Below are 18,668 nucleotides of genomic sequence, written 5' to 3'. Positions count from 1 at the left end.
TCCGGAACAGTTCGGGGTCGGGCGCCACCCAAGGCGGGGAGGACGCCCTCTAGCAAAGTGCACTGGGGGTGGGCAGAAGGGAGCGCAGATACCAGCGCCGAGCGCCGGAAACCCGGGAGTGTCGAATCTGGAACCGGATGTGTCGACTTCCTGCTCCGCCCCCTTGCGAGAGGGCCGGAACCCAGCGCACTTCGGAAAACGCGGAGTGGATTCCGGTCCGCTACACGCGTGGGTGTGGGTGGGGAGTGTAACCCCGCGGGGTGGAGTAACCGATCCCTCTCCACCTAAAGCGCTTCCCACGGTTGTTTTAGCCTCGGCGTTGTGTAGTGGGGAGGGGAATGTCAAATTCGGCCCCTGTCCTCCCTCGGGAGCTGGAGACCGGCATCCATTCCAATTAAGTGTGGGGCGAAGAGGGCTCCAGGATCCCCGAGTAGGGGGTCCCGAGCACAGCGGAGCTGGGGACCCGGGCTCCTGGGTTCTGGCCGCTGGGCATCCAGGGCTCCCCTAGTCCGCAACCCTGGCTCCTGTCCTCACTTCCTTCCCTTTTTGGCTCCTGCTGTCGGAGCGGGCGGACGTGGGGGGGAGCGGAAAGGGCGGGAGGGCCCGGGAGCCTGGCGGGGGGGTAACGGGGGTGCGGAAAAGCCGAGGAGGGGACTCGGTCCAGGGACTCGTTTGGGGACTGGAGACCGACGGGAACAGCGGCCCGGGACCCGCGCTGCTCCCACCATTCCCGAGCAGGTCAGAGCCAGAACACCCTGTGACCCTGCCCGTTCCCGTACCCCCTCATCCCCCAAATGCACCAGGGCCCCCCATATTCCACTCCTATGTTGCCCCCCCCCAGGACCTCCATACGGTTACCTAGGCACCCACCCGCGTCCCTCTCCTCCCCGATTCCCCGCGCCAACCTGACTCTCCACCTGCCCCCCTCCCTCCGTTTCTCCCCAGGCGCCCCCATGGCCCGGCCCCGCTGATTCCTTCACTCGGCCATGCTCCCGCGGCCCCTGCGGCTGCTTTGGGACACGAGCCCCCCCGGGGGAGTCGTGCTGAGCAGCTTCCGGAGCCGAGACCCCGAAGAGGGTGGGGGCCCAAGTGGCCAGGGCGTGGGCGGGGGGCAGGAGGAAGAGGAGGAGGAGGAAGAAGACGAGGTGAGACGCGGGTGGTGGGAAGTCGGGGAGGTATAAATTTCGGAGACTCTCCACCTTTCTCTGGTGTCTGTGTGTCCCTTCATCTCTTTCCCTCAGCCTCAGTTATTTCCGCGCCTCTTGCTGGGTGGCTGCCTGTCTCCCCGCTGCGGGGAGTCCCGGAATTTCTGTGGCTCTCTGTGGCAGTGTGACTCAGGACCTGCCCGCAGGAACCTTCCCTGTTACTGCCAGAGCGTCTGGCTCTCTGTCCTGCGGGTCTCAGGCTCTACCTGCTTATGCTAGAGTGTGCCTGCCTCTTTGGGCATTGTGTCTTGGTCCCTGTCTCCCTCCTTGTTTTTGTTTGGCGGGGAGGGGTTTGTTTCCACAGTAACCGACTCCTCTGACTCTGGGATTGGGAGGGAACCGTTCGATTTTGTGACCCCTCCCCCTCTCCTGCTGGGCAATGAGTGGAGGCGGGAAGCCCAGGTTCTCGGACTTTGGAGGAAAGATCCCAGACTGAGTGTGTGTGGGGGGCGGTAACCAGCTTTCCTCCGGGACTAATGGTGGTGGCCAGAAGCAGGATTCGGGGCCTCAGGAGGGGCCAGAAATTGGATTCGGGGCCCCAAGGCCCTGGACTCCTGGGTCCAGAACTAGGTGAGGGCAGGGTGACTGGCAGGGCTGGTTTTTCGGGATCGGTTGGGGGAGGGGCTGGGGCCACGTGACTCTGAGTCTGCGCCCCCCCCCGCCCCCCCAATCATCCCAACTTCCCCTTCTCCTTCCTGTACTGGGATTTGAGCCGCCACCTCGAGGGGGTCTCCAGCCTTGAGCGACCAGGGGGAAGGGGGCTAAGGGGAAGGACTAACTCTTAGGGCTCGGTCAGTTCCTGCGGGGGAGGGGGGAGGGCGGAGCTTGCGGCTGTGCCTGTGACTGAGGTTCCAGCTTCTCAAGGTCTCTGCCTCTGGCTTTCTGCCTCTCTCGCTTCCCCTTGCACCTTGCTTCTGTGCTGTGTTGGGGTTCAGCTCTGGGGGGAAAGGGCCACAGCGGTCTCCAGGCCCAGGGTTCGTGCATTCCACCCACCTCCCCACTGCCACCCCCTCGACTCCACCGGGCCCTGAGGCGGCTTGGGGGGGGCTGTCTGGGCCCCAGTGGGGGAGACCTGGGGTCACCAGCCCCCCCCACCCCTCGCACTCGCTGGTACTGTCCCCCGCCACCACAGGTGAGGGGTACAGAGGGAGGAGTAGGGCCTGGGGGTGAGGGCTGGGGCCTGTGGGGGGTGGTGTGGGATTGTCTGACTTCCCCTTCCTTGCTCCTCCAGGCCCCTGTGTCTGTCTGGGATGAGGAGGAGGATGGTGCCATATTTACTGTCACAAGCCGCCAGTATCGGCCTCTTGATCCCCTGGTGAGACCCTGACTTTGGCTTCTCACCTCTGACCCATCATCACCACCCAGCCCCCTTTCCTCTGGCCAACTTTTTGGCCAGAGTGCTAAGTTGGAGGTCTAGAGACCTGGACTCTGCCATGTGACTTAGATCAAGTCTTTTGCCCTCTCTGAATCTCATATGACGAGCCTGGACCATCTCCTAGGTCTGGGATTTTCCCCAGAGATCTAGGGGCAAAGGTGAAAAAAGGGTCAGTAATTGTCCTTCTGTCTCCAACAGGCCCCAACGCCTCCCCCGCGTTCCTCTCGAAGGCTCCGAGCTGGCACTCTGGAGGCCCTGGTCAGACACTTGCTGGATGCTCGGACATCAGGGGCTGACGTGACCTTCACATCAGCTTTCCTGGCCACCCACCGGGCCTTCACCTCCACGCCTGCCCTGCTAGGGCTTGTGGCTGACAGGTCAGGGTCATAAGGGACCAAGATGGTATCTGGCTTTCTAAAGCCAGAAAATCCCACCAAAGTAGTCAAAGCCACTGGGGGTCGGGAAAAAATGGGCAGATAGAATCTCTTCTTCCAGGCTGGAAGCTCTTGAATCTCATCCTACTGATGAACTAGAGAGGACAATAGGGTGAGTGACCCCGACTGTTAACCTCACAGTTCCCTCTGGCTGAGCTGCAGCTTGATACCTGACCCCTGGCTGCTTCCCCTTCTCCCAGGGTAGCCATCTCTGTACTGTCAACCTGGCTGGCCTCTCACCCTGAGGATTTTGGCTCTGAGGTCAAGGGTCAGCTTGACCGGCTTGAGAGCTTCTTGCTTCGGACAGGGTATGCAGCAGGGGAGGGTGTTGGGGGGGGCAGCGCTGACCTCATCCGCAACCTCCGGTCCCGGGTGGACCCCCAGGCCCCCGACCTTCCTAAGTCCCTGGCCCTCCCCGGCGACCCCCCTGCTGACCCCACGGATGTCCTGGTGTTCCTCGCTGACCACTTGGCCGAACAGCTGACCCTGCTAGATGCGGTGAGACACTGACCTCTGACCCCATCCCCCCCCCGCCCCCTTACTAACCTCTCCCTCACTCCAAATCCTTTCCATGCTTCCAACCCTTCCTGATCCAGCTCCCAGCTTCCTCTGTCCACTCAGTTTTGACCTTTCTCCCTTTCCCCTTGATTGTTACCCTTCACACCCTGTGCCCCTTTGGTTCCTTGGCCACCTGAGATCCTCACACTTTTGATATTGGAAGGCTGACCTCGCTTGACTATGAACCTTAACCTCTGACCTCTGCCCTGCAGGAGCTGTTTCTCAATCTGGTCCCCTCTCAGTGCCTGGGGAGCCTGTGGGGTCATAGAGACCGGCCAGGACATTCCCACCTCTGCCCATCTGTCAGAGCTACTGTCACACAGTTCAACAAGGTGGCAGGGGCTGTGGTCAGCTCTGTCCTGGGGGCTACCTCAACTGGAGAAGGGCCTGGAGAGGTGACCATTCGGCCACTCCGTCCTCCCCAGAGGGCTCGGCTCCTGGAGAAGTGGATCCGTGTGGCAGAGGTAAGAGAGAGGCTTGGCCTCGTTGGGGACCCTGGTGTTGAGAGAGAGGTCCCAAAGCTCTGGCCTGCCTCTGTGACCCCCACAGGAGTGTCGTCTGCTCCGAAACTTCTCTTCGGTTTATGCTGTTGTGTCGGCCCTGCAGTCCAGCCCCATCCACAGGCTTCGAGCAGCCTGGGGGGAAGCAGCCAGGTGGGGAGGATGGGGCACTGGCCTGGAGCTGAGGGCTGGGAAGAGGCGTGGGGGTGAGCCTGGCCCATCCTCAAGGTTGCTGCCTTCCACCCCTCAGGGACAGCCTCAGAGTCTTCTCCAGCCTCTGCCAGATTTTCTCCGAGGAGGATAATTATTCCCAGAGCCGGGAGCTCCTCCTGCAGGTGAGGCCCTATTCCCTGGTGTTCCCAGCCACCCCTGCTCCCCGTGCCACACGTGCCACACCTATATCTCCTTGTTCTGTCCCCTCCCTCCCCCCACCCAGGAGGCGAAGCTGCAGCCCTCTCTGGAGCCAAATTCCAAGAAGGCCCCGAGGTCTGGCTCCCGGGGTGGGGTGAGTGACCAGTTGTGGGGTGGTTGTGAAGGAGTAAGGAGTGTGTGGGGGGCAGCAGACTGAGGGATGTAGAGGGGAGGCATAGCGGGGTGGGGGAATTAAATTTGTCCTTCAAGACAATGGGATAGGAAAGTGCAGAGCAGTGGAGAGCTCTCAGATCAGGGGCTGGGGGTCTAATCCTGACCTCTGACCTCAGGGTGTGGTCCCATATCTTGGCACCTTCTTGAAGGACCTGGTGATGCTGGATGCAGCCTCCAAGGATGAGCTGGAGGTTGGTGGTGTGTGTGTTAATGTGTGCATTGTGATGAGGGAACAAATGGGCCTCAGGGCCAGACAGACCTTCCAGAAAGGTGCCGTGGGGTGTTAGCGCTTGAACTCCAGGGCTCGAGCCAGATTGCCAGAATTCTGGTTCTGTTACTTTGGCAAGTTGCTTGACTTCTTTGTGCCTAGTGATCTGTAAACAGGAAACCAGTGACAGTGTCTATGTCAGTCTGTTATTATGAGGATTAAGTGAATTAATGTTTGGCAAGTGCTTAGAACATGCCCTAAATGTAAGCATATGTAGCATTTGTTAAATAAACAAACATTGAGATCTCGGGCAAGTTCCTCATTCTCTCTGAGCCCTGATTTTCTCATCTATGAAATGGACACCCTTTCTACCTGTGACCATTCAATTTCAAGGGTAAAGTAGGGGGCTTAGGGCATGACGGGAGTGAGGGGGAGCCAGGGAAAGGACGGAGAAGTCAGAGGCCTAGTGAATGAAGTGTGTGTGAGTTGAATGTGGATGTGTGTGTGCTTGGAAAGGGGTAGTCTGTCTGTGGCAGGGTTGGGCTTCACCCCATCCCCATTATTTTTGCAGAACGGATACATCAATTTTGACAAGCGGAGGAAGGTGAGGGGAGTGCATGGGCCGGATGCTAGACCTCTCTAGTCATGTCCCAGGAAGGGGAGGGAGATGGGGAAAGTCGGGGGTCCCTGAGTTTTGGCTCCTGCAGACTGTGGGCTCCTTCCTAGGAGTTTGCTGTCCTTTCGGAACTGCGGCGGCTCCAGAACGAATGTCGTGGCTATGACCTCCGACCTGACCCTGATATTCAGCGGTGGCTACAGGGGCTCCGGCCACTGACAGAGGCCCAGAGGTGACTGGCTGGGCAAGGTTGGGACTCCAGGGCTGGGGTTGAGTGTGGGGATCGGTGTGTCACGTCCTGACTTCTGCCCATTTCCCTCCCTTCACAGCCATCGAGTGTCCTGTGAGGTGGAGCCACCTGGTACCAGTGACCCTCCTGCCCCACGGGTGCTTCGGCCAACGCTGGTCATCTCACAGTGGACAGAGTGAGGGAGTCCGCGGGTAGGGGGGTAGCATCTTGGGGAAGCTACTTGGGAGAAGAGCCCTTCTTCTTCTGACCCTCCCCGTCTCTTGCCACTCCAGGGTTCTGGGCTCTGTTGGAGGTCCCACCCCTCTTGTCTCCTGGGACCGGCCCAGCGTCGGGGGAGGTGACGTACCTGGAGCCCCTGCCCCTCTGCTGACGCGGCTGGCCCAGGTGAGCCCTGTTCCCGATCTCTGACCTCTGACTCAACACTGAACCTGCCCTTGTGAATGTTTCTTGCTTGACTTCTCTGCCTTCATGCCAGTCCCCCATGTTGTTTGTCCCCAGCACATGAAGTGGCCGTCTGTCTCATCTCTGGACTCTGCCCTGGAAAGCACTCCATCTTTGCACAGTCCGGCTGACCCCAGCCACCTCTCTCCCCCAGCGTCCTCTCCCAGGCCTTCTCGAGGTCACCGCCGCTCCGCCTCCTGTGGCTCCCCACTCAGTGGGGGTGCAGAGGGGGCCTCCAGGGGGACTGGATGTGGGGGAGGGGGGTCTGGGCCAGGGGCCTCTGATTGCCGAATCATCCGAGTCCAGATGGAGCTGGGGGAAGATGGTAGCGTCTACAAGAGCATCTTGGTGAGGAAGCTGTGGGCTGGGGATAGGGGTGAAGGATGATGCCTTGTGGGGCTACAGGTGTTGTCTTAGGTTTGAATAGCCAAGAAGAGGATGATTCTAGTTTTAATTCTGACCTTTGGTTATGGCAGCTGTTTTCTTATTTTTTTTAAGTTTATTTATTTACCTTGAGAGGGACAGAGAGAGTGTGCGCACATAAGTGGGGAAGGGACAGAGGGAAGGAGGGAGAGAGAGGGGGAGAGAGAGGGCATCCCGAGCAGGCTCCATGCTGTCAGTGCGGAGCCCAGCTCGGGGCTTGATCTCAAGAGTCGTGAGATCATGACCTGAGCTGAAACCAGGAGTCGGATGCTTAGCTGACTGAGTCACCCAGGCTCCCCAAGGTTATGGCAGCTGTTTTATTTTAAAGGCTACTTTGCATTAGCTGCTGCACCTTGAATTTTGGTGGCCATATTAGATTTTCAGAACCAACGGCAGTTTTGTCATAGGGAAGCAGCCCTATTTCACTGGACACCATGGAGTATAGGCTTGTGCGGTACAGGGAACCACCGTATAGGGTTTCCCTGTTCATTCTAAAGTGTTTGACACCGGTAACCATTTTTGGTTGGGATCAGTGGTTAGAACTGAAAGGCTAGAAAGCAGAGGTGATGGCCAATTTATTGTCCTTTTGGTCTCTGTCCTGCCAGGTGACAAGCCAGGACAAGGCTCCGAGTGTCATCAGTCGTGTCCTTAAAAAAAACAATCGTGATTCTGCAGTGGCTTCGGAGTATGAGCTAGTGCAGCTGCTACCGGGGGAGCGAGGTGAGAGGCCATGAAGGAAGTCAGATTTGGGCGGAGAGGGATGCCCAGCAGTGGGAAGGCGTCCACAACCAGGTGGTTGTGGGGGGAATGACCATGTTTGTTCTCGACACTCCCTCTCTGAACACACAGAGCTGACCATCCCACCCTCGGCTAACGTCTTCTACGCTATGGATGGAGCTTCGCACGATTTCCTCCTACGGCAGCGGCGAAGGCCCTCTCTTGCTACACTGGGTCTCACCAGCAGCCCCTCTGCCTCAGGAACTCCCCCAAGTGAGGGAGGAGGGGGTTCCTTTCCCAGGATCAAGGCCACAGGGAGGAAGATTGCCCGGGCACTGTTCTGAGGAGGAAGCCCTGCCGGCACAACAGAACTCATGGTGGCCATAGCAGATGTGGGTAGCCATCCTGAATGGTGGCAGTCATGTTGCACTGGGAAGAAACCCAGAAAGGTGGCCAACCACCCTGGGGCAGTGAAGTGCCACTGGTTTACCAGACGGCTGAGGGATTCAGCTTTGGGGGAACTGGTAATCTTGGTAACCAAGTTGGATACCTGTGTATAGCTCCCTACTTTCCATGAATGCGGCACACAGCTAGTGGTAGAAAATGGAATCAGTTTCTGATTCCTGACCACATCCTAGCATGCCAAGGGCCAAGGAAAGGCCTGCAAGGAGGGAGAGAAGAAAAGCCTAGAGGCTCTGAGCCCTGGGGAGAGGGGATGGCAAGAAGTAGGTTCTAGTAGGAGTTCTTTTTCCTACTGTGGGGTTTCCCGTCACTGTGACAACACTAAGATAATAAACCAAAACACTACATAAATTCTACTCCCTTGTCGTTGCAGTGTGTATGGTCTAGCTGCTGGGAGTGGGGGTAGAGAGTTGGCTGAAGGTAGACGCCAAGTAACAAGAAAGAGGCCAGTGTTTTCTCCCCATTTCTATCCCATTGCTGAGAGTGAGGTGTTGGTGAAAACAGTTTCCTCACAAGTTTTTGTGAGGAAATTGCTCCCCAGCAACCCCTCCACCTCAGTCCTTTTTGCTCTTAAGTTTTTCTCCGCAGTTGTCACAGACCCATGTCAAGTACCACCCACCCAATTAAAGTGATCCATATGAAGGACAACCCCCGGTTGAAAATTTGTAAGAAACAATTTTAGGACAAAGAAATGGAAGAACAACTCTGTGGATACTGTCTAAATTTGGAGCATTCCATGTTGGGATTTCAAATCCATCTAAGCTACATTCAAACACATTCCAGAAAGAGACTGATGAGAGATGCCAGGGCTATTTGGAAGATGGCAAGAAATCATAGCAAGGAGGGTCACCACATTTCACCCTGCGGTCTCAGTTTAGATTACTGTGAGTCTGGCAATTGAACTGACATTCCCAACAACTGTTGTGATGCAAATGCCCTTCCCGTGTTTCTTAAAGGGGTTTGCCACCCAAGATAGGGGAGAATTCAGCGTTGCACATACAGGCAAGAAGTAGGTTTGAGACATTTCAGATTTTACTCTCAAGAAAGAAGAAAGGATTACTCTGCCACAGAGAGATTCCAGTTACAAGAATTTGGGACCTGAGGGAGTAATATAGGTGGTGTATATATAAAGTGAGAGGGGCCTGGGGGACGGATGGGAGACAATTATGACAGAAGTGGCTGGTCAGAAAACAGCCAGGTGTTTTCACATTTTATTAGCTACAGTATAGACCCTAGAGCTGCCTCATTCCCTCCCCTCCCCCTCCCCCCACCACGGGGTCAGGCCTTCCCAGAAGCCCCTGCCTTGGCTGCCTGGGCCCGCTGGAACTCCTGCTGCAGCTGAGCCAGGGTCTCCCTCTGTTGCTCTGACTGCCGTTCGAGGTCGCGGAGCTGCGATTCATATCGCTTACTGAAGAGAGGCAAGAGAGACAAGCAAATAAGGAGAAATTAATGGGACTTACTAAGGAAGGTGATGAAAGCAAGGAAGAGATTGATGGGGAGGAACTTTGAGATCTGGGGGAGGGTTTGGAGGAACTGGACAACCGGGGGGAGGGGGGGGTACTCTGGAGCTACACTATAATGGTTTTGGAACACCTCTCCCCCAGCCCTGTCGGGTGCATTGCAGGCTGGTGGAAGAAAGACTCACATTTCAGCTGTGATATAGTCCAGCCTCTTCCCCACTGTGGCGCGGGCCTCTCCCAGCTCCTGTTTGACCAGCACAGGACCCAGAAGTTTAAAGACCACGTTGGACCCATCTAGCAGGGCCAGTTCCTGGTGGAGGGATGGGACATAAATGATCAATCACTGCCAGTATAGGTCCCTCCTCGCCCCCCCCCCCACCCCGCAAATCCCTCTCTCACCTCCTTCACAATATTATTTTCTGTTAGTTGCGCCTCAAGCTTCTGCCGCCCTGACATGGATTTACTCAAGTCTGAGGGTTGGGGGGGAAACGTTTGATTAGCAACATCAAATGTGCCGCCTGATCCCAACGCTGGAGAGAACAAAATGGAGCTGAGGAAGGAGGGAAGGACGGGGCGGCTGGTCAGTGGGTGGGGAAGAGCATTGAGATGGGGGAAGGAGCTGCCCGCGGGGACTCGGGCAGAAACATTATCTTGGTTTGGCTCTGGACTGTGAGTGAAGGGATTGGGGCGAGGCCACACCGACCCTGCTCCCTTACCCTTCTGTAGCTGCTGATACTTCTCCACTTCTCCCTGTAGCTTCTTCTGGATTAGCTCAGCCATGGCGGGGACGAAGGCCTGCGGGGAGCGGGAGAGGGGCGCAGGGTCTCACTCTGGGAGGTACTCAAGCTCCCCTTTCTGGCCTGGCCTGCGGAAATGACAGCACTGTTGAGAGACACCCTCCCGGGGCACCGCAGCCTCTCCCCGTCCCGCAGAGCCACTCTATCCCGGTCCCAGGGGGAGGCGGCTGAGGCTAAGACCCCCAAACCCCTCAACCGTAACCCAGCCCTACTCACGTTCTCCCTTCACTATTACTAAACCTGGAAGTAAACAAAGGATGCTGGGAAAAGAGGGTGCCGGAAGTTGTCCTCCTACGCATGTCGGGAACTGTAGTTTGGGCAGGTTTAATGAATGGTGTTCCGCCAAAAAAAGACTGGACTCGGGAAGGTTTAGGCAAGATGGGGAAACGAAGCCGGAAAGAGAAACTGTATTGTTTCTTGGGCCCCAGCCTCAGATTACCTTTCATTCATTACTCGGGCATAAGCTGCTGCTAGAGAGAGAGAGAGAGAGAGAGGAGAGAGAGACAGAGAGAGACAGAGAGAGAGAGAGGAGAGAGAGAGCGCGCCGAGAGAGCGAGAGAGAGCGCGCGCGCGCAAGAGCCCTCATTTAAGATGGCGCTTAGAAGGCTTCAGATCTGGTACGGCGCTGATTGGATGAGGGCCGGCCGACTTCCGGGAGTTTCCAAGCCGACTGTGAGACAGCTGAGAGGAGTTTTGCACGTGGATCGTCGTTCGGGTGGGCTAGATGGAGACATTCCCCAAACCGAGCAGAGATGTCCCGCCCAAGAAGAACAGACTTCAGGCCAAGAAGAAGGTAGAGACCTCCCTGGGGTGGAAGAGAAGTTTTTAACTGTGGGGTCGCGGGGGGCGGGGCGCGGCGCGGGCTGCGGAGTGTTAAGAGCTCCTGCTCTGCCCGTAGAAACCCCGGAGGTACTGGGAGGAAGAAACCACTCTGACCGCTGCTGGAGCTTCTCCGGGGCCCCCTGGTAACAAGAAAAGGAATCGTGAGCTCCGCCACCAGAGGCCAAAGAACACTAACAACCCCAAAAAGTCTCGGTTCTCCAGAAAGCCTCAGCTCCCGAAGAAACCCCGAGAGCGGAGGAACCCGGGGCCTCAGCGGAGTTTGTCCGGGGTGAGCCTGGGACCTGATAAGGTGGTGGGGCAAGTCGCCTTGTACTTTACGCGTGCGAGGGTTGGGGGTCAGCCCTAGCCTGTCTTCTAATTATTACCTCCTTCCCCAGGCCCAGGATCCATTTCCAGGCCCTGCCCCCGTCCCTGTGGAGGTGGCTCAGAAGTTCTGTCGCATTGACAAATCCAAAAAGGTGAGGACCAGCCAGAGAGTGGGGAAGGGTTGCAGCCCGAGAGTATATGAGTGGGGATGGAGGGGGGCTGTGTGGCTCTCGCGGAAGCCTACATAATGTCCGGTTCTTCTCTCACCTCTCCACCACCAACGATATTATAGCTACCGCATTCGAAATCCAAAACCCGAACCCGACTTGAAGTGGCTGAAGCTGAGGAACAGGAAATAAGCATTAAAGCTGCTCGCTCTGAGCTGCTTCTGGCTGAGGAACCCGGGTAAGTGGACTCTCGTGTGGGCCTCCCCAGGCCCTGCTTTATGGGGCTGTCCCTTATCATTTTCACGCTGGTACACCCACTTCATGTTAGGAAGTTTTACTGCTAATACTCACTCCTAGGTTTCTGGAAGGGGAGGATGGGGAAGACACGGCAAAGATACGCCAGGTGGACATTGTGGAGGCTGTGGATATTGCAAGTGCAGCCAAGGTGAGTCTGAGATTGGAAAAGGGGCTACTGGCTACATTGGTGGTGCAGAGCAAGACGGAAGTGGGGACTACAAGAGGGAATTATTGAAAGAAGCCAATTATTTCTTGACTTTCTCTCTCTCTCCCCCCCCCCCTTTTTTTTAATGATATTCCCTTTCCTAGCACTTTGATTTGAACTTGCGGCAGTTTGGACCCTACAGACTGAATTACTCCCGAACTGGAAGGTAAGGCTGGATGTCAGTGACTCTTGAACTAGGATATGGTTGCATCTCCTTAAACACTTCAGCCATGTTCACCTCAGCCAGGCCAGTGTATGTTTAGGCCGATGATGGGCATGGTGGGGTGGGGGGGGGGGGGGGGGGGGGGGCGGTCCTGTGATTTGCTTGCATGTGAGGTTGAGCATGTAAAAATGTCTCATTGGAGAGGAGGGGCTGGTGTGGGGCAGACCTCAGATGGTCTGAGTCACGGTGCTTCCCTGCACTGACACTGCCTGTTCCCCACCTCTAATAGACACCTGGCTTTTGGAGGGCGCCGGGGTCATGTGGCCACCCTTGACTGGGTAACAAAGAGGCTCATGTGCGAGATCAACGTCATGGAGGCAGTGCGGGACATCCGGTCAGTGGGGGGGCGAGGCATCCCATTCTCGATTGAATGACGGTCCCTTGACCCCTGTCCCACTGAACCACTCTTGCCTTCCTCCCAGGTTTCTGCATTCAGAGGCACTGTTTGCCGTCGCTCAGAATCGTTGGCTTCACATCTATGACAACCAGGGCATCGAGCTCCACTGTATCCGCCGCTGTGACCGTGTCATGCGGCTTGAGTTCCTGCCTTTTCACTTCCTTCTGGCCACGGCCGTGAGTGGCAATGGAACACGGGGACTGGGCGGCAGCCCTTGAGAAGACTGCTTCTTCTCTGGGATCCCACTAGAAGGACAGAGGGCAATCAGGACTCATTCTGATCTCTCTCTTTCTCTCAGTCAGAGACAGGGTTTCTGACCTACCTGGATGTGTCAGTGGGAAAGATCGTGGCAGCTCTGAATGCTCGGGCTGGACGGCTGGATGTCATGACTAAGAACCCTTACAATGCCGTTATCCATCTCGGACACAGCAACGGTTGGTCTCTAGCTGAGCTTTGACTCTTTGATCATCCTGACCTGCTTTGCTTCTATATTTGCACTTTGCACATCCCTTTAGATAGCCCCTATTCCTCTCTCTTGATACCTTTTGGCCTTGAGACCCCATCTTTCCCAGGTATAATCCCCGTAGCGCCTGTTGATAACCTCAGTTCCTCTTCTCTCACATCCAGGGACTGTGTCCTTATGGAGTCCAGCCATGAAGGAGCCACTGGCAAAGATTCTCTGTCATCGTGGAGGGGTCCGGGCTGTGGCAGTAGATTCTACAGGCACGTAAGTCACTTGTTTGGTCATGAGGTGCTGGGGAGGTCGCCGCTGGGTAGAAGAGTATAGAAAGCAGTATGCCTTTAGGAGCATAGACTTGCAGTCAAGCTGCCCAGATTTAAATACTGGTGTTAGCCACTGACGGGCCACGTAAGCATGGGCACACTCCATAACCTCTGTGTGCCACACACTCTTTCGTCACCCCAAGAGTGGGGATGAGTATCTAGCTCAAGCGGCAGGAAGCTTTTTCTGTAAAGAGCCAAATAGAAAGACTTTAGGTTTTGCTAGCCGAGAGGGAAATTCGAGCATGTTATGTAGGTACTTAAGAGAAAACAAAGCATCACAAATTTTTAGGCCATAAAACTTAGAATATAATAATTGAATATAGCATTTTTGTAACACAGGTCTGATGGGAAGAACTGGATTCCTCTTTTTGAGGATAACATTTTGCTCAGTTAAGGTTAAAAGTTACAGTATTCTAAATCATCAAACTCATTTGCAAATGCTTGTTAGCATTGATCTGGGAAGAGATTTTACCTATTTGTCTTTGAAAACCTCTTTCACACAGATCGTGAGATAGGTGGCGCTTGAAACGTTGTCCAGTTATAATGGTATCCTTGTGAGTTGTGGTGTGCCCACAGTAGTGCAGAGATGAGATGCCATACGTGGTGTTGGTGTTGACCTCTCTCCTGTGCTCTTGTGGTGCAGAAGCAGCCCCAGAAGAAGCCAATGAAAGCATGTGGTTGTGCTCCAGTAAAACTTACTTTGCAGACACTGAAATTTGAATCTCCTATGACTTTCACCTGTTTCAAAAGGTTTTTTATTTTTTTCCTACTACTTAAAAATGTAAAAACCATTTGGAGCTCCAGGGCTGTACAGAAGCAGGTGGTGGGCTGGATTTGTTTGGCGCATGGGCTGTAGTTTGCCAAGCCCTGGGCTTAGTTCATAGGCTGTCACAGGCGGCCCGTATCAACACGAGTTAAAGCCTGTAGGGTTTAGCGTGGTGCCCAGGGAGTACGGAGCACTGGCTTTCACCACTGGCATCCTTGAAGATGATCGTTCTCTTGAGTTCTGGCTGGTGATGTGAGGGGTAGGAGTAGGGGGCCTGCTTCGAATTGCTGCCTCTCCTGAGAGTTTGCAGCTGCCCAGCTGTGCTGTCTGATTCGTACATATGTGTGGACCTGGTGCACTGTTTTCCGCATGAGTTCCCTCTAATGGGATCAGTGGATGTTCCTCTTAATTCCTTTCATTGTCAGGCACTCACTGGGCACCTGCTGCGGACTAGGCTCTGTGCTGAGGTTCTGGGGGTACAAGGGTGAATGGGCTGTTGAGCCTGTCATGGGGCAGTATTCTACTTTATGTTCAGAAACGGGACTGTGGTTGACGGAAACGATTAGCCAGGAGACACGCTTAGTTCCTACTAAGTTGTCTTCTGTTGCCCCAGATTTAATGTGTCCATCGCGGGATAGGTCACCCCACTCCCCAGAGTTCCTCCAGGCTTGCTCCCTTTCTGCCACACTTTCCAGTCACCCAGAATTTGACTGGACACCTCCAGCTAGCTCCATTGCTCTGTGATCTTCAGCCATCAGTAAGGGCAGGAACCAAATTGCTGTTGACTGGGTGCTTTCTGGGTGCCCAGGCTCTACTGCTTGTTTTGGTGGCATCCTTTCGTTACTGCCCACACTTCCCTGTGAGGTCCTGGCTGCTTTCCCCTCAAGGGCCTCTCTGAGGTCCATTTCTGTCCATTCTTGCTGCCTCTTATTGAACACATGTGATATTCACAGACACTTTCCAGCCTCTGATTGTTCCTCCTGCTGGCAAGTCCTGGGTGCTGCTGGCAGACTAATCTGCTTTCCTCCTTTTACACTGCTGCTCAGGAATCTTGTACATGAAATGTGAACTCCATCACTTTATTTTCAAATGGTTTCAAAGAAAGTCTGTAAAAAAAAAAGGGGGGGGGGGTGCCACCTAGGTGGTTCAGTCACTAAGCGTCTGACCCTAGCTCAGGTCATGATCTCACAATTTGCAAGTTCGAGCCCCGCATCAGGGTCTGTGCTGGCAGCTCAGACCCTGGAGCCTGTTTTGGATTCTGTGTCTCTCTCTTTCTCTCTCTGCCCCTCCAGTTGCATGCTTGCATGCTCTCTCAAAAATAAACGTTAAAAAAAAATTTTTTTTTTAAGTCTGGGAAAGGAATAGCCCAGTAGTCCCCAACTTATAAAAACTTTTCAGATGCTCAGACCCCCTTGCCCTCCCGTAGTTGTACCTTAGGGGCCGAGAGATATGCTTCAACCATTTTTACTCTGTATTTGTGCCAGTTTGGCTTTAGGAGAATGCTTTCTGTGGGCCATTGAACCTATGTTGTCGTTTGCCTTCCCTAGACTGCTTTGGTCAGCTGCTGCTGTGCCCGAGGCCTAATCACGTAGTTTCCTGAGATTTGGTCAACACCTTGAGTACAGCTCTGGTCCTTGATCTTGGCCCAACTCTGCTTATCTCTGGTCCTTCTCAAGAGCACCTCAGATAAGCCACAGGGGCTCAAGATGAGGCTTACTGGCTTCCTGGAGGCATTCTGGAAGCTGGCATTAGGACTGGATAGGATTCTTAGAACTAGACTGTTTTCTGCAGGGTTAGTAGCATGGTAGTGTAGCCTGGATGCCCTCTGGTCAGTGGGCTGGTATTTGTGCAGGGGATCCCAAAGGCAGGTATGTGTGGGGAGAGAAGCCAGTATGTTCCCTTGAATTGTGGGTTGACTGAAGGGTGTGACCTGTGTCCCAGGAGCCCTCCGTAATTCCTGGTTTGCATTGATGGTCTTTCCATCTGATGCAGCTGGGGCCCTGATTGTCTTGTGAGGAGAAGTGTCCAGCTGGGCCTCTATTCAGCCCCATCACTAGGCTAGTCCCTTTCATAGGAGTCCTTTGGTACCCTCTTCTTTGGCTCACAGCCAAGGCTAAAAAGAGAGTCTGTGGCCCCTTAGCAAACTTACATACCCTGGCCTGGCTGGTCGCCCTTTAGCCTCCCTCTCTGAGGAACATCATGAACATAGAAACTCCAACCTTGGAAAACAAACTACAGTGCATGATTCCTTGAGAGGATTGCCCTCCCTTTTCCCAGGGAAAGAGGGGGTGGGGCAGGGCCTCCTAGCTTATTACTTCATTACTTCCTAAGGTTTTCTCAGGTCCTCACAATCTTCCAGTTGTGGTCTGTCATTGCTGGAGAGCAGTGCTGGGGACTCTGGGTCCTCAGTCTGAGTTTAAAGAGCCCCTGCTGTTTGTCCCCTTGTGATCCTCCTGACATTTCCCACTGATCCCAAAAACAGACCTCTGCTTCCATTTCACCATCTCCACACTGATATTAATTCATTTGTACTTGCTATATGTTTCTTGAGAATGACCTAGAACAGCTCCTAGAGGTCCTCCCTGATCACTGCTGTTGATCCTTCTCTTTGCTGAGCCACTGTACTCCCTGTGGGTACAGTGGAACATCTCATTTAGGTACAGATGGGTGTGTGCACTGTCCCTTTGATTAAGACAGCAGACACTAATGGGGCGCTTGGGTGGCTCAGTTAAATGTCTAACTTTAGCTCAGGTCATGATGGTCTGTGAGTTTGAGCCCCGCATTGGGCTCTGTGCTGACAGCTCAGAACTTGGAGCCTGCTTAGGATTCTGTGTCTCCCTCTCTCTGCCCCTCCCCCCTCACATTCTGTCTCTCAAAAATGAATAAACGTTAAAATATTGAAAGAAAAAAAAAAGAGGGAGAAGAGACACTAAAGAGACAGGCTGGACTTGAATTCTAGCTCTACCATTCACTCTTACTTGATTATCTTCCTCTGAGCTTCAGTTTCCTCATCTGTAAAAGGGAAATAAAAATTGTTTCTCCCCACCGAGACTTTATGCTTGCACTTGGCTATAGACCTGCACAGTAAGCCCACACTGCAGATTAATTGACCTCCCCGTCTCTACCAGGTACATGGCCACCTCTGGCCTGGACCACCAGCTGAAGATCTTTGATTTACGAGGGACGTTCCAGCCTCTGAGTGCTCGGACCCTGCCCCAGGGAGCAGGGCATCTGGTCTTTTCCCAGCGGGGACTGCTGGCTGCAGGCATGGGTGACGTGGTCAACATATGGGCAGGGCAGGGCAAGGCCAGCCTGCCCTCCCTGGAGCAGCCTTACCTCACCCACCGGCTGTCAGGCCACGTGCATGGCCTTCACTTCTGCCCCTTTGAAGACGTGCTGGGGGTGGGGCACACTGGGGGCATCACCAGCATGCTGGTACCTGGTGAGTGGGCCAGAGGATGGGGTCCAGTGAATGAACTCTGGATGGAAGTGTGGGTTGGCTTGTGATAGCCAGGAGCAAAAGGGCTTGGTTGGGCTGGAGCGGCTGGACTTGGTTCTGTTTATAGCTCCATGCTTCTCCCTCTTTCTAGGGGCTGCTGAGCCCAACTTTGACGGCCTGGAGAGTAACCCTTACAGGAGCCAAAAGCAGCGCCAGGAGTGGGAGGTGAAGGCCCTGCTGGAGAAGGTGAGCATGTACCTGCATGTGGTTTGGGCTGGGGGTAGGAAAAGCTCCCCATGGCCCCGGGGGTCTTGGGAAGAGTGGGATTCAGCAGCCCCCTGGCTTCCGTCCCTCTTTGGATCATCCTCCTGTGGCTCCTATGGCTCCTTACCCATTCCTGTCCCTCCGTGACACCTCCAGGTACCTGCAGAGCTCATTTGTCTGGACCCACGAGCCCTGGCAGAGGTTGATGTCATCTCTTTGGAGCAAGAAAAGAAGGAGCGGATAGAGAGGCTGGTATGAATCAGGCCCAAGTGCCCAGGCCCTTCCCCCCTTCACAGCCTCCCCCGTGCCATGTCCCCAGAAGTACGGCACAGCACATGGTACTGCCACGGTTCCTGGTCTCTGAGGCTCTTAGGGATTTTACCCTTGTCTCCTCTCTTAGGGCTACGACCCCGAGGCCAAGGCTCCTTTCCAGCCAAAGCCAAAGCAGAAGGGCCGCAGTTCTACAGCAAGCCTGGTGAAGAGGAAGAGGAAGGTCATGGATGAGGAGCACCGGGTAAATGACCACTGGGGGGGGGGGTGGACCAGGTGTCCCGTGGGCCTCTGCCCTTGCCAGCCTGCCACTTCTCACCTTGCCGCCCTCTCACCACCCAGGATAAAGTCCGACAGAGCCTTGAGCAGCAGCCGCAGAAGCAAGAGAAGAAGGCCAAGCCCACGAGGGCCCGACCATCTGCCCTGGACAGATTTCTGCGCTGAGCCGTGCCCAAGGATGGGCCTGAGAGCAACACTTTCCCCCTCGACTGCCTGTGGGGAAATGACCCTATTCCTTGGAATAAGGAGGGGGCAGTATGCCCCTTCCCCAGCTGGGTAGGGACAGCTGGCTCCTGGGCTGGGTTGGGATTAAAAAAGGTGGGGTTTTTTTGGATAATGTGTCTAGATCATTCTTAGGACCTGTTCCCCTCCCTTTGCCCAGGATGGGACTACTCTAG

At 55.0% G+C, this 18,668-nt stretch overlaps 3 protein-coding genes and 1 long non-coding RNA gene across 9 annotated transcripts; 2 read left to right on the top strand and 2 right to left on the bottom strand.

Moving 5' to 3' along the window:
- The first annotated feature begins 66 nt into the window (after positions 1-66).
- On the top strand, positions 67-8,130 carry RGL2 (ral guanine nucleotide dissociation stimulator like 2). Of its 2 annotated transcripts, XM_042938429.1 has the most exons (18): positions 650-738; positions 946-1,145; positions 2,437-2,520; positions 2,779-2,957; positions 3,076-3,126; positions 3,215-3,512; positions 3,785-4,036; positions 4,122-4,225; positions 4,323-4,407; positions 4,509-4,577; positions 4,774-4,848; positions 5,437-5,469; positions 5,592-5,713; positions 5,811-5,906; positions 6,004-6,115; positions 6,230-6,520; positions 7,201-7,315; positions 7,445-8,130. In XM_042938429.1, exons 2-18 carry the CDS (start codon positions 987-989, stop codon positions 7,654-7,656), a joined length of 2,337 nt encoding a protein of 778 aa, XP_042794363.1. In that variant the 5' UTR covers positions 650-738; positions 946-986; the 3' UTR covers positions 7,657-8,130. The 2 variants fall into 2 exon arrangements, with proteins under 2 accessions (XP_042794364.1, XP_042794363.1); XM_042938430.1 differs by lacking the exons at positions 650-738; positions 946-1,145 and adding an exon at positions 67-215.
- Positions 8,131-8,784: 654 nt separating this feature from the next.
- PFDN6 (prefoldin subunit 6) lies at positions 8,785-10,569 on the bottom strand. Of its 5 annotated transcripts, none has more exons than XM_042938447.1 (5): positions 10,471-10,569; positions 9,951-10,099; positions 9,634-9,704; positions 9,420-9,544; positions 8,785-9,182 (listed from the first exon to the last, which is right to left on the bottom strand). In XM_042938447.1, the coding sequence occupies exons 2-5, from the start codon at positions 10,012-10,014 to the stop codon at positions 9,053-9,055; spliced, it is 390 nt and encodes a 129-aa protein (XP_042794381.1). In that variant the 5' UTR covers positions 10,015-10,099; positions 10,471-10,569; the 3' UTR covers positions 8,785-9,052. The 5 variants fall into 5 exon arrangements, with proteins under 5 accessions (XP_042794381.1, XP_042794380.1, XP_042794384.1 ...); XM_042938446.1 differs by having other exon boundaries at positions 9,951-10,029; XM_042938450.1 differs by lacking the exon at positions 10,471-10,569 and adding an exon at positions 10,272-10,446 and having other exon boundaries at positions 9,951-10,029.
- Positions 10,570-10,659: 90 nt separating this feature from the next.
- On the top strand, positions 10,660-18,587 carry WDR46 (WD repeat domain 46). Its single transcript, XM_042938439.1, has 15 exons — positions 10,660-10,824; positions 10,930-11,142; positions 11,252-11,332; positions 11,473-11,585; positions 11,705-11,792; positions 11,954-12,015; positions 12,302-12,406; positions 12,495-12,645; positions 12,768-12,903; positions 13,097-13,196; positions 17,147-17,460; positions 17,609-17,703; positions 17,878-17,973; positions 18,122-18,235; positions 18,334-18,587. Exons 1-15 carry the CDS (start codon positions 10,756-10,758, stop codon positions 18,433-18,435), a joined length of 1,839 nt encoding a protein of 612 aa, XP_042794373.1. The 5' UTR covers positions 10,660-10,755; the 3' UTR covers positions 18,436-18,587.
- LOC122219773 lies at positions 14,428-17,920 on the bottom strand. The gene is made up of 2 exons (XR_006202537.1): positions 17,849-17,920; positions 14,428-15,124 (listed from the first exon to the last, which is right to left on the bottom strand). It is a non-coding gene; the product is annotated as an uncharacterized LOC122219773 (long non-coding RNA).
- Positions 18,588-18,668: the final 81 nt, after the last annotated feature.

The sequence above is a fragment of the Panthera leo genome, chromosome B2 (genome assembly GCF_018350215.1).
Source record: "Panthera leo isolate Ple1 chromosome B2, P.leo_Ple1_pat1.1, whole genome shotgun sequence".
NCBI lineage: Eukaryota > Metazoa > Chordata > Mammalia > Carnivora > Felidae > Panthera > Panthera leo.
The sequence above is the reverse complement of the archived record's forward strand: the minus strand, read 5'-3'. Positions and strand labels throughout refer to the sequence as shown.